This window comes from Stylophora pistillata, chromosome 10 (genome assembly GCF_964205215.1).
Source record: "Stylophora pistillata chromosome 10, jaStyPist1.2, whole genome shotgun sequence".
Taxonomy (NCBI): domain Eukaryota; kingdom Metazoa; phylum Cnidaria; class Anthozoa; order Scleractinia; family Pocilloporidae; genus Stylophora; species Stylophora pistillata.
Window position 1 is genome coordinate 21,754,103 of NC_142528.1, and position 12,463 is coordinate 21,766,565.

Here is a 12,463-nt window from a genome sequence, read left to right on the forward strand (position 1 = left end):
AAACCTCCATAGCTCCACTCCTTAGTACTTCTTGTTGACTTCTGTAGATATATTTCCTAAGTTGTCGCTTTGCTTCTTTTCTTCTTTGAAGTTGATTTTGATGCCGAGAAAGGTTTCTCTCCCCTTATATACATTGAGTGTTCCTAATTTGGCGCTGAAGTAAATCTCTAAAATTGGGAAACTTCCACCTTTCTTCCCGAGTCTCTCATCCGGTTTTTCAATTCTACTTAGTGTACCACACTTTTACATGTTGTTTGAGTGCAGTTTCGAACTGAATGAATAAATTAGAATTTCTCTGATTGATCTTATAACTGAATTTTAAAGCATCTTTTTTAAGAAATTTATAAGACTGTTTGGAAACTCATTTGATAGGTTTGTCAAATAAAACTTCTCCATGCATTTCGAGATACGCGAGTATTTATGTCATAACATTGTATTGTTAGAAACTTGTTTGGTTTCTATAATCACGATATTCTTTCCTTTCCTACATGAGCAGCCGCTGCATGGAGAAATTCTACGTTGAATTCCATAAGGAATGAAAATTATGCTCACCCGCTCTTTATTGTATTTTTTCCATTAATTCTGACAGTTCACAGAAATCTGCTGTTCTTGACTGAAAAATAGCAAAAACGTTTTTTCGCAGCATATTGCTCTTGATATTTTACCAGCTACTATAAAGGGAAATAGGTTATGTGACACCACAGTGATTTAGAGTCTGACTGAAGAGACCGAGAAAATATCTCCATTTCTTCATATGACTTTCACATGATAACAAGTGAATGAGATCATTCTTGGAAGAAATTGGGAGTAATGATACCTAAGTTTATATCATGCAGGGAAATGATTATGGCAGCACGTAAACGAAGTTAAGTAACGTGAATCCTCGTTAAGGTTCGTTTAGTGATAAATGAAGAATCACATTTACCAGAATAGTGCTCTTGTGATTTATGGTAAAACTGTCTCACGTAGACTAAATGCCTTTTTCTGGGATAGCATGAGCTTAATAAAAAAAGAGAACACGACTCATTTTGACGGAGAGCCAAACCCTGTGTTTCAATAAGTTGATGTTGGGTTTCTTAGACTTCCTTAATAGGGGGTTTTCGAAAGTATAGCAAGTAAAATCTGAGTGTAAAACTTTGACAGCTTTGCCATAGAAAGAACTTCCCAAAAGTGTTAAATGTCAGACGATACCCAGATGAGTTGTCCTACGATTGTGATACGTGACAATCGATCCCTACCTTTAGCATCCGTGACAAGACTTCTTTCGAAATCGTGTTTCCCGTTTTTAATCATTTAAACTAGTTCCTAGAACTGTTTTAGAATATACTCGGAGCCCTTAAAAGAGACAGGAAAAAGTTTGTTTGAGAGGAACTTGTAGCCGCTCTCTCTCAAATATCACTACTAGTCCACCACTCGATCGCTAGTGCGCATGCATTGCGCGGGGTGCAACATTTTCCAGTTTCTGAGCATTTCGCAGAAATAAAAAGATAACTTTTTAGTCCAATAGTATTTCAGCTTGTGTGGTATTTACGAAATTATACGATTGGCTAAATTATACACGCATTTTGATTGGTTTTTGCTGATGATCTATTACGAGACATATGTATAGATAACGTCACCATCAACAACATTTTTATATTTTTATAACATAAAAAAATTGATTTTATGTTGCTTTGGGTCCGTACAGTACTGGATCATAGATGAGGCAAAACTGTGATAAGGACATCAACAACTCACTTGTCTACACCTCATGTACCACTTTTTCGTTCTCTGCACATTTTGACGTCCTTTGCGATAATGAACAGTCGCACGGAAACATAAAATCTGTTCGTTTAACATCTCACCACCTGTGTCGCTGGAAACGACATTGAATTCTTATGAAACCAGTTTGTTTTATGTTTGCTTTATCTCTGCCTCTTTATCACTGTTATTCTTGGCCGTTACAGATGTAGCACCTTCACTACACCATAGAGCACCATGTGCTTAAATGTATCAAATTTCCAACTCTGTTGTGCTACAGTTAAGTTTTTCCGGAAAAACGTTTTACTTAAAAATGTAGTTATAGTGGATTTGTCAGTTTTCTCACCGTGTGTTGTAAGTTGTAGGCTGATATGTGAACGTTTTGGTGACAGGTTAAAAACCTCTACATCCTACATATATTCTAATAAGTTAAAAATTCTAGCCCCTCATTTTAACCTCTGTAAATATACCCTGATACATCAGTTTTTGAAACTGAGTAAAGGCTGGTGCTAAATTTTCAACTTCAGTCCAGTCCAGTCCACGAAATACAGTGCAGTTGCAACGAGCAGGCGATTTGAAAGTAGAAAGCTGGACAGAGGTCAGGTGTTAAGCACATGCGCAAAACACTAACAGGCAGCTTAAAGATTAGTTGGTTGTTTAGCGTCAAACCACAGCTAGCAAAGATATTTAAGATAATTAAGTTATTTCAATCGAAAGTGTAAATACAAGTTGAAAACCTAAGTGGACGAGTAGCTACAGTACCAGACATTATAAGTTGGAACACCTCTCCAGAACTACGTCGTATTTTTCCTTTCCCCTTCGGGACTCGGACATAGTGTTCAATTTTATTTAAATTAAGAACTTGTATTCTTACATTTTAAAACTCTTAATGTCTTAAATATCTTACGATACACAATTTCCTTTGATCAGCATGTTTAGCATGTCCTCAATTCGTGGTCAAGAGTGAACCTTTTTCGCACTAAAAGTTCATTTTCATCATCTACCTCACCATCACCAAGTTTCCCGCAAGCCCCTTGCACTTATAACCACAACCTCCCTGTAGCCATTTGCATCTCCTGGCCACATCTACCGTAGCATTAGAAAAGTCTTGAGAGTTACATCCTTTGTATGTTTAACATTGTAAACCAGTTTAACACACATGGACTTCTATAAGACTCCATCGTCAACGTCTTCTCTCGGTTTTGGTTTTGCAGTGGGATCCAGTCCGTGGAGCTTCATCTGTACGGCAATGTCGCACAAGTAATCCAAACACTCACACCTGGGAAGAATAATACAAACAAGTCATCAAAAAACAATTTTTGTCAGTTGTGCTGCAGCTTTTGGCAAAGATTCTCTTTGATTAAAGTAATGCAGTCATTCCTTAACCCTTTGACTTTTAGTAGTGATTGATACGTAATATCTCCCTATAATATCAATACACTATCCAGCAAACAGATAATGAGAATACTTCTATCTTATCAGACGTTTTGGTGTGTAGTATCGCTAAGTATTTTTACGAGTAGTTCCGTGTTTCGACGAGCCTGCAGGGCCAGCCAAAACACAAACAATGAGTAAAAATACACAGCGATAATACACACCAAAATGTCTAACATGTTATTTATTATTACTGCTTTGTTTCATGGGCATTTCTTAAAAGTGGGAAAACCGAAGCAGATAGAGAAGCGTGGCACGGGCAGCTGACCGGTTAAACAGGTTTTTTTACAGTACAAAATGACCTGCTCTACAATACCGCAGAGTATTTGTACTCCAATCGCGCGTTCTTTGTACTCTACTCAGTGCAGTAGGATAATAATCAATCTTATCAGGTAGAAGTTGTTATCTTGATCTTTAACCTGTTCACTTCTATAAAACACTAAGGGGCGCTCCTTTAAATAAAGCTTAAACGTTGTTTAACAAAACCGCGTTCTAAACTATCTTAAATCTAGCTGATTCTTTTATCTGAACATTTATTTGTGTGAACAGCGGAAAGCCGGCCGAAAGCTAGCACTGAGGGAAAGGACATCTATTTAATGAAAACAACCCTCTCCTGGGGAATACGTAAGGCCCACTGCTTGTGTAAAATCGCGGTTTGGGTTAGACCTCACATAAATAGCAGGTCCTAGGATTATTCAGACGAATAATTGAAATTAAAAGCGTTAGAAAGGCTTCACAGGGAAGGACCATAGATTTGTAAGGCCAAGAGAGGCCTTTGATTTTAAAGAAGTAGGCAAACTGAATTTACACATCAGCCAAAATAGTCAAGGGTCACTTAGGTCAGAGAGGTCCTGATGGCAATAAAAGAGGACTAATTGCTTGGACATTCTAGGTTTTATCTCTGTTTTTAGTGACTCTTTTAAGTCACACAGGTTCTGATGGCAACAAAAGAGGACTGATTGCTTGGACATTCTAGGTTTTATCTCTGTTTTTAGTCACTCGTTTAAGTCACGCAGGTTCTGATGGCAACAAAAGAGGACTGATTGCTTAGACATTCTAGGTTTTATCTCTGTTCTTAGTGCCTCGTGTATTCCTACAATGGAACCCTCCAGCCAGGATTATAACAGGTACTGGGTGTAACCACCATGCCCGCACCTTTTTGCATAATCGCTTTTCCAGCCATTGAGCAACAGCTCAACATAACAACCTCTCCAACTCCATATGAAACATTTTTTTCGTCTGATTTAATACATCAGAACCTGTTATGATCTATCATGAATTCCACTCACATAGTTTTTGCTTTCTGCCATGTGTCTCCCCAGACATACACTCCATGTCGACGTACAAGGACTGCACAGGAGTCTGGGTACTGCTCCATGGCCCTCGCCATACTTTCCTTTAGGGCATAAAGACACACTTAATGAGTCGTCATTGTAGTTGGTAATATCTCTTACAATATGCCAGTAGCTGGAAAACCTGTTGGCACAAATTCAATCCTACTATGAACACTGATGCTGAGTGTGAATTTGTTCAAATCTAGCACAGTAAGCCTTTCAATAAAACATCAAAACTTCATGTCAAAAAAAATATATATATATATATTAACCCATTAATGGCGGCAGCTTTTGTGGAAAACTGTGTTTTGAAGCTAGTCCAGCAGATTTCGGGTCACTGTTGGGGTTTTAAAAGCTCGAACTTACCAAAAACCACTTGACAGCTCGTGCACTCGACGGCCTTTCGATCCAAATGCAAAATGGCGGCCTGAAAATCTCGGGCACGCGCAGAGAGCAAAATTTGGACATAGTTTTTGGGTTGAAAAGTCACGCCCCACTTACGACTTCTACTTTTCTCTCTTTCTCCTGCCCTTTTTTTCCCCTCTCCTTGCCTAAAGTTTCTCCTCACTTGCTGGAAATTGAGTAGGCTTCATTTTGGTGTAGAGATTTTTCAGAAACTACTCATTATTTTCAAAGCACATGCTCGGAAAGGTAGGTGGGTAGTGAAACACGATCTTCGTGCAGATTTTCCAGTCAAAGTGACACGGTTTTTTGGCTATTTCTCCAATCTCCTCCACTCAATTGCGCTCATTCTGGTATCGTCTGCAAGATATTTTCAAGCCGTTCAAGTACATGCTCGAAGGGCGTAGAAAGGGTGTGGGTCCCCATGGGCGCATACGGGCGCACTGGACGTTGATGGGTTAAACAATTGCTTCATGTACCACCATCAAGGTATAAAGCACCTGGGAAGTTTGGAGAGTGTACACGAAGCTAGAATTACTTTCACTTGCACCTTGCACAACCCTTACACATCTTCCATGCTCTCCAATCTTCCTGTGCACTTCATATCTTGCTAAAGGTACACTAATTATGCATAAATTAAACATGTACAATTAAATGCTCAAACAGTAAAAAATGAGTGCATAGTCTAGCACAAAAACTCTAAAGCATGTGTTTTCAACCTGCGATTTTATAAATTTAAGATGTCTGAAAACATTCATCCATGATTGTATACTTTCTCACAAATATGTTTGTTATTGAATAGATGCTTTGTATTAGTCAGCCACAGTGACCATGCAGTGACCAAGTAATGAAATCACACCAAATGAACCTCTCTCACATCCCACAATCCACTTTGATTTAAGGGTTCACTCATGGTTTTGTACTTAAAATTCAAGAATTTATCATGAGAACATTTTCCTGTCACCTACCAGAAAACAATTATCACAACCTGAAAACACATAAGTTTACAGATAGTTTTAACACTACACACCTTTAAATCTCGTTCCTCTGGAGTGTTTTCAATTATAGGAACAACAAGTTCCTCATCATATCTAAACAGAAAAAATGTTTGTCTGATCTTAGTTCATCTTATTTAAAAGGAAGAGCTCTACATCTAACATTCATGTGCACTTTAAAATGTTACGGTGTCAAACAAGACTTTTACGTGGTTACAATAACTATTTGCATCTCTCCTCCCTTGAAAGTTTTCCTGACCAAAACCCATTAAATGACATCCTCCCCTTAGAACTATACTTTCTAGTGTGCCTCCTTGGATGGGAAAAGATACCACTTTTCAAACCACCCCTAGAATCCAACTTACTGGTAAGTACACAGAAAAATGACTTGATGAAAATAACTTCAAAACAGCAGTTAAAAAAAATTATTTCTAGTCTCCCTTAAGGATATATTAGAAACCTTTGACACCACCTCCCAAAAACATGGAAATTCAAAGTTCTGGCATCTTTCCCTGACAGTAAGGAAAGATACCTTGACCTAATTCCTTTCCTTAGATCTCTCTTGTTGAAAGAAAGATACCTCACAAACAAGGTTATACTTAAAACACTCTGTGCCTAATCCCAGCACTGTGATAAAACAATCCTCCTCCAAGGTTTCCTAGGGCCAGGCACAGGGCATATTGACCAGTTGTGAGGACAGTTTTGCCCACCTGGTTTGGCCATCTGAAGAAAGTTTATCTTATAAAGAAGATCAGTTAGAAAAATTTTTCCTGCCTGTGGAAACCAGTTACCCTCCTCCCTCCTAAAAATGTTAACAAAACCTCTCACTCCTCACTCACCTGTAATTCACACCTGTTGTACCCTTCTTCAATCCTTTTATCATTTCCTGATGAGTGATGCAGAATTCCTTTCCAGGGTATAGTAGAGTGACCATGACACAGTGCTTGGAGTGCGTGTGAATCACTGCTCCAGCTCCTTACACAAGAAACAAGTAACACCCAAGGGTTACATTAAGGGCCGGGCACCATGCAAATTGACCATTTGTGAGGACGGGTTTGCCCACCTAGTTTGACAATCTGGAGGAAAGTTTATTTTATAAAGAACTTCAGTTCAAGAATTTTGCCCGCCTGTGAAAACCAGTTGCCCTCCGGCTGGAAACATTAATGAAACCTCTAAACACCTTTCAGGAAAGAACACTGAAGTGCTACAAGTATGTTACAAATTAAAATGTTTGATAGACCTAAGTTGTTGACAGACAAGGTTGTTGTAAAGAAAGGCAGCCAAATATGAGCAGTAATGGCAATTTTTGCAAATTTTAGCAATTGGCTGATAAAATAGCCGATATCTGGTCAGCTGGATTAAAGGGGAACTGAAGCCTAAAATTGAATCATTTTTAATTATAAATTACAGCTTATAGTTCAAACGTCAATGTTAAAATGTTTTTTTCAGTCTTTGGGCACAACTTTAATTTGCCTTGAAAAATAGTTTTGTTGTATTTTGACCTTGTAGTTTCAGAAAAGCGATGTCAGCGGTTATTAATTTTTAGCTCACTATTTCATCACCAGTGGGGAAGACAGATAATAATCCCTCTTCCTTCAGAACTTTGCTTTGGTTAGAGAGTTATTGAAGTTGCATGGCTTGTAATGGGGATCAAATTCAACAATGAAATATGAAACAAGCTAGGCTTTCTCAAGTTAGTTCCCTACCAACTGAATGACAACATATTCGACCACTGCTAATCGTTTTTGAGCCTAATTGGTCTTACAGCTGCAAGAGCAGGAAAAAGGCGACTTAAAATCAAATTTTCTTGTAAAAAACAAGAAGTGAACAAAATTAACCACCATGACTTAATCTTACTTCTCTAAAGCTCACTATAAATGAATGTAAAAAATTCAATTTAGGCTTTATTTCCCCTTTATGCTTACTGCAAAATTCACCATAATTAGCTGATGTACCCATCACTGTTATCTTTCTTTGCTTATTGCTGTGAATTAAAGTCAACTAATCTGGTTAATAAAACTTTATCATTATGATATTACTTTTCAAAATGGTGTACGATGTAAAAGTCAATCAATGGAAAAAATTTGCTAGAAAATTGTGCACGCAGGTGATCAGATTTGTCTCCATTGGTTACAAAAATTTTCTAGTGTGTCACCCACTCATTATGGAAGTACCATGTAGAGTAATAATGCTGTATTTGTGGTTACCTCTCATTGTGAAGGCATTCATAAATAAAGGAGTACATTGGCTTTTCTTGAGTTTCTTCCTGTAAGTTGTGATGTAAATCAGAAAATACTCTAAGTTAGAAATAAAAAATGACTTAATTATAAAGTACAGATTGATTTCTTCGATCACATTTTTTTGGCACCGCAGATAAACATTATGGAATGTATTGAAATTATAATTAATAAAGAAAATTACTAATTACTCTGGAGGAGGAGAACAAAGCTCATTTTCATCCAGGTCACACACAAACATGTCTTCGGGCTACAAGAAATAAATCATAATATCAGAAAAAGATAGAATTGCGTTGACAGGAATGAAGAATTGGATGTATAATCACTACTAGACTAAGTGTTTCTCAATAGCTGCAATTGTATATAAAATACAAAGATCAGCAGAAATAATTTAAGAGTGTATAATAAGGCCATAAGTTGACAAGTTTTTTTTCATAAATCAGTAAGGGAAGAAATGAAAATGAATTTAAAAACAACTTGGAAAAGCTTTTCTGCCCTGAAATTATGAAGTATTTACCTGTATCCTCTCCTTCTGGACTCCTGAGGGTGCAATGAAAATTTCATTTCTGTCAAAAACAAAGAAAGATGTCAACAGCTGTCTATTAATAAGATATTCTAATAAGGAAATGCCATTAAGCCTTTTTTTAGCTAAATTTATGTTCTGATATTCTTCAAGGAAGAGATCAATGCTTTTAAAGGTAATATATGCAACAGCCTCACTCTTAGGGACACCCTACAAGGACGACAGGGGAGGGGGTGGAGGGTGTTTGTTAGAACGCCTGGCCATACCAAACAGTTTACCCCAGGGTAAGGAGCAGACATATGAGCTTCTATAGAATACAACACACTTGACTAATACAGCGTAGCCTTAATTTTTCTATATTCACTACAATCAGCATGTCAAACACAAGCATTTTGCCATAAAAAATACTACTAACCAAGTCCAACACAACATCTTATGTGAAAGATGTGTAAATGGGGTTTTCAATTGATACCAATTTTGGATTTACGAAAGTCTAGAAATGGCAAATATGCCAACTAAGGAAGTGCTGTGGTGAAAAGCAAACCAGTTTGTCCTATACTGCTCACTCCAGGCTGAATCCTCAACATCAATAAAATATGACCACCAACATATCACAAAATAGGCCTGATGTGCAGGCTGGTAAGTTATGAAAATAAAGGAAGGATGCATGGGAAAGATGGAAAAAAAAATGTACAAGATACCATGAAAGAAATAATACAAACAGACCTATATCTCATGCTAATTCCTCCCCCTGTTCCAGTAACCCAGTCAAGGTGATAAAACTGCTTGCATAGCTCAGGAATAAGATTTCTTGGATGTTCAGGATCCCTGTCAACTATTGACACCTGTTTCCACACAATTTAAGGCACCGTTTAATGATTGATCAGTTTAATATTTTTCTATCTTTGCTGTGATAATGATGAAGAGTGTGATTCAAAAATCTTTTTAGAGTTTAGGGTCTTCTGTATATGGAAATCTGCATGAAAAAATATTTGAAGGGGGAGGGGGCTGCTCAAGCAATAGAGCACAAGGAGAACAAAATAAAATTTTGTAAATCATAAGGGTTATTACGCTGTTAATCAATAGAAAGTGTGGTCTATTGCTCTTATGAAATAAACAGACTAAATTACTTTAAGATTTTTCAATTTTCTATGGGTTTACTTATGGTTATCAATATGGAACCCTTCCGCGTCTTAGTAAGTATCGTTTGATTGTTCTCTACGATGCTCAACCTGGGCTCGAATATATGAGTACTACAACATAATTCAGCGACTCGATTATTTTCCGTTGTACCACCTGTTGTATATGTAATTCCAGTTTGGAATCGGCTTCATCAGAGAAAATCTAGTAGGTTCGTGTCACGGACCATATCCTCCGTGCTTTAAATCACCACTTAATGCAATAAATCGACTTTTTACCATGGATTATTCAAGCAAAACTATTCCTTTACCTTGGAATATACAGCTAAAAATTCGTCCGAGCTCGCTCTCTTCGCCATAACCACAGTGCCCACGATGAAGACTTGTTTCCATATCTCAAAGTGCCCTTGGACGTGAGGTGCCTGGGAATGAAATTAAATCACTGGAATATAATTAACGCCGAACTACCGACAATTTACGACTCCGAACGTTCCCAGTTCTTGCTGTGCACAAATTATAAGTCTACTTCGTGAGTGTTTTGAGTCAAGAGAAAACATCTGGCTTAGTAAACACCACATCCAGCATAGTTCTGTCACTTAAGGTTTATTTTCGTCGATAAAAAAAAAAAGAAATCAAAGACACAAAACCTCAAGGGCGGTTTCAGCTATGGAAACGAGTAGCTGCACTACGGATTTGCTTTGTTTCCATAGCTCAAACCGCCCTTGTGCCCTTCCAAAATCGGTTTCCGGTTCCGGTATTGAAAAAATGTTTCGCGCTCTTTTGCAAATTCACCAGAAAGCAATAATCTGATGTCTTAGTTTCTTTAGTGGAGTATATTTGGGCAATGACAAGCGATGCAAATGTTGCACGATTCATCGGAAATTTTCGATGTACGTTTATTCAGCAAGTCTGGCTACGTTTACCAATCTTAAAATATCACGTATTACCTAACAGTTATCTCTGAAAAAGGTGTGGCTACCGCTAGTTTATTCTGGATTCCAAAAGCTTTTTCGTGAGTCTATTTCTCATCAGAAATCTTGAAGTCCAAGCTGCAAAAAAATACTTTGTCGCTAACAGCATCACTTGTGCCTATCATTTCTTTACTACCTGAATACTCTCTCAGGAAGCCTATTTAAAAGTTTTTGAAAGTCAAATTAGAGTAGTTCAGTGGTAACCGGAAGACTTGACTTAAATAGAAGTGGAATGTTCAGCTTCCATTTTCAAAGCTTTATTTTATTGCAGGTTTCGTATTTCCATGACTTGTTAGATTCTACAGCCCAGGGTGGTATGTTAACACACTTAAGGTGCCACCAGTCATTGCATTGGTGACATTGCACATAAGCGTCACCAGTAGGAGGGGTAGGGAAGGGGGTATGATTGGTCTGGCGCACGGCAGAAAATTCAGTGGTAAACAATAAAGACAATAGAGTGTTTTTGTCGGAACTATCAGTCTCATAGTTGCCCTTTGGAAATTTGATGTTCTTAAATCTGGCATGTTTGTTTTAAGAATGTCAAATTTCTGCGGGGCAACTATCAGCCGATAGTTCCTCTACAGAAACACTCTATTGTTTAAATATCCTCAAACCAGACCATAGAAGAGGTATAGAACAGAATTTTGACATACCAAACCCTCTATAGAATGAAGCAATTTCCAAAGTAGCACTTTGAGGAGTTTCACTCTCAGTGCTCTAAATTTTCTACTTGGGGAGATGTGTTGATATGTTAATACTAGTTCTTGTCTTTTTCAACTTGTTTACTCTTAGTACCACAAATTACGTGTTTTAAATTATTTAAAAATATTCCTTTTTGGATTTTAGTGTTCCTTGCACAAGTACAACTTACAACCAATGACAAATGAATTAGAACAAGAACAAAGGGACCTTTGAATAAAGTATTCACATACTATTTACTTGTCAATGATTATTTCTTGTTTTATTTCTGTTTAAATGAAGAAAGGTGTTGTTTATCACCCCCTCCTCCCCCTCCTCTCCCTCCCTCCCAAAAAAATTGAAAAATTTGTGGGAAATTTTATCTTGACAAATGATTACTGAGTAACCCATACCTGCAGTTTCATTTCTTTTCTCTTTTGTTTCCAAGCTTTCTTCCTCAAAAAGTTTTTGCCCCAAAACAAAATATGGTTTGCCATCAAATTTCAATTTTTGGTCTTCCCAGACTTTTTGTGCTGTAGCTGATGGGTCTAACACAGAACTATAATTTAGTGTCTTCCAACAAGGGATTTTGTCAATGGGTCTTCTTATCACTCATAATGTGAATTCTAACCCAGTCTTGTAAAAGATCATATTAGAGAGTTTGTTGAAACATATACTATACAAGGTCTGTTAAGCCCACTTGGGCTTATGGAATTTCAGGCCTCATTGATGGGGGGTTTATTTGAAGGGGAGTAATACAGAGGGGAGGAGCATGGAGTGGAGGGGGGGTGGGCGCTTCCATTGTAATCTAAAAACTAGCAATTCATCTTAAAATATATCTTATTTTGCTAAAAGAAAATTTAAATATAACAGATTGATTGGTGATGTATTGTGCTGTTCCTTCTCCCAGTGCCTTTATAGAACTAGACCAACTGAGGATTTAGTTGGCCCCCTTTTATAGTAAATAGATGGGAGAAAAACACAGAATTTGGCTTATTTGCACCGTCGGA

General features: G+C 37.5%; 1 protein-coding gene across 2 annotated transcripts; it reads right to left on the bottom strand.

Annotated features, from left to right (window-relative positions):
* Positions 1-2,576: 2,576 nt before the first annotated feature.
* LOC111329947 (methylthioribulose-1-phosphate dehydratase) lies at positions 2,577-10,241 on the bottom strand. Of its 2 annotated transcripts, XM_022934713.2 has the most exons (9): positions 10,116-10,240; positions 9,392-9,510; positions 8,660-8,708; positions 8,334-8,392; positions 8,113-8,171; positions 6,745-6,880; positions 5,941-6,001; positions 4,464-4,570; positions 2,577-3,019 (listed from the first exon to the last, which is right to left on the bottom strand). In XM_022934713.2, exons 1-9 carry the CDS (start codon positions 10,161-10,163, stop codon positions 2,908-2,910), a joined length of 750 nt encoding a protein of 249 aa, XP_022790448.1. In that variant the 5' UTR covers positions 10,164-10,240; the 3' UTR covers positions 2,577-2,907. The 2 variants fall into 2 exon arrangements, with proteins under 2 accessions (XP_022790448.1, XP_088591622.1); XM_088735496.1 differs by lacking the exon at positions 2,577-3,019 and having other exon boundaries at positions 4,468-4,650; positions 10,116-10,241.
* Between the last annotated feature and the right edge of the window lie 2,222 nt (positions 10,242-12,463).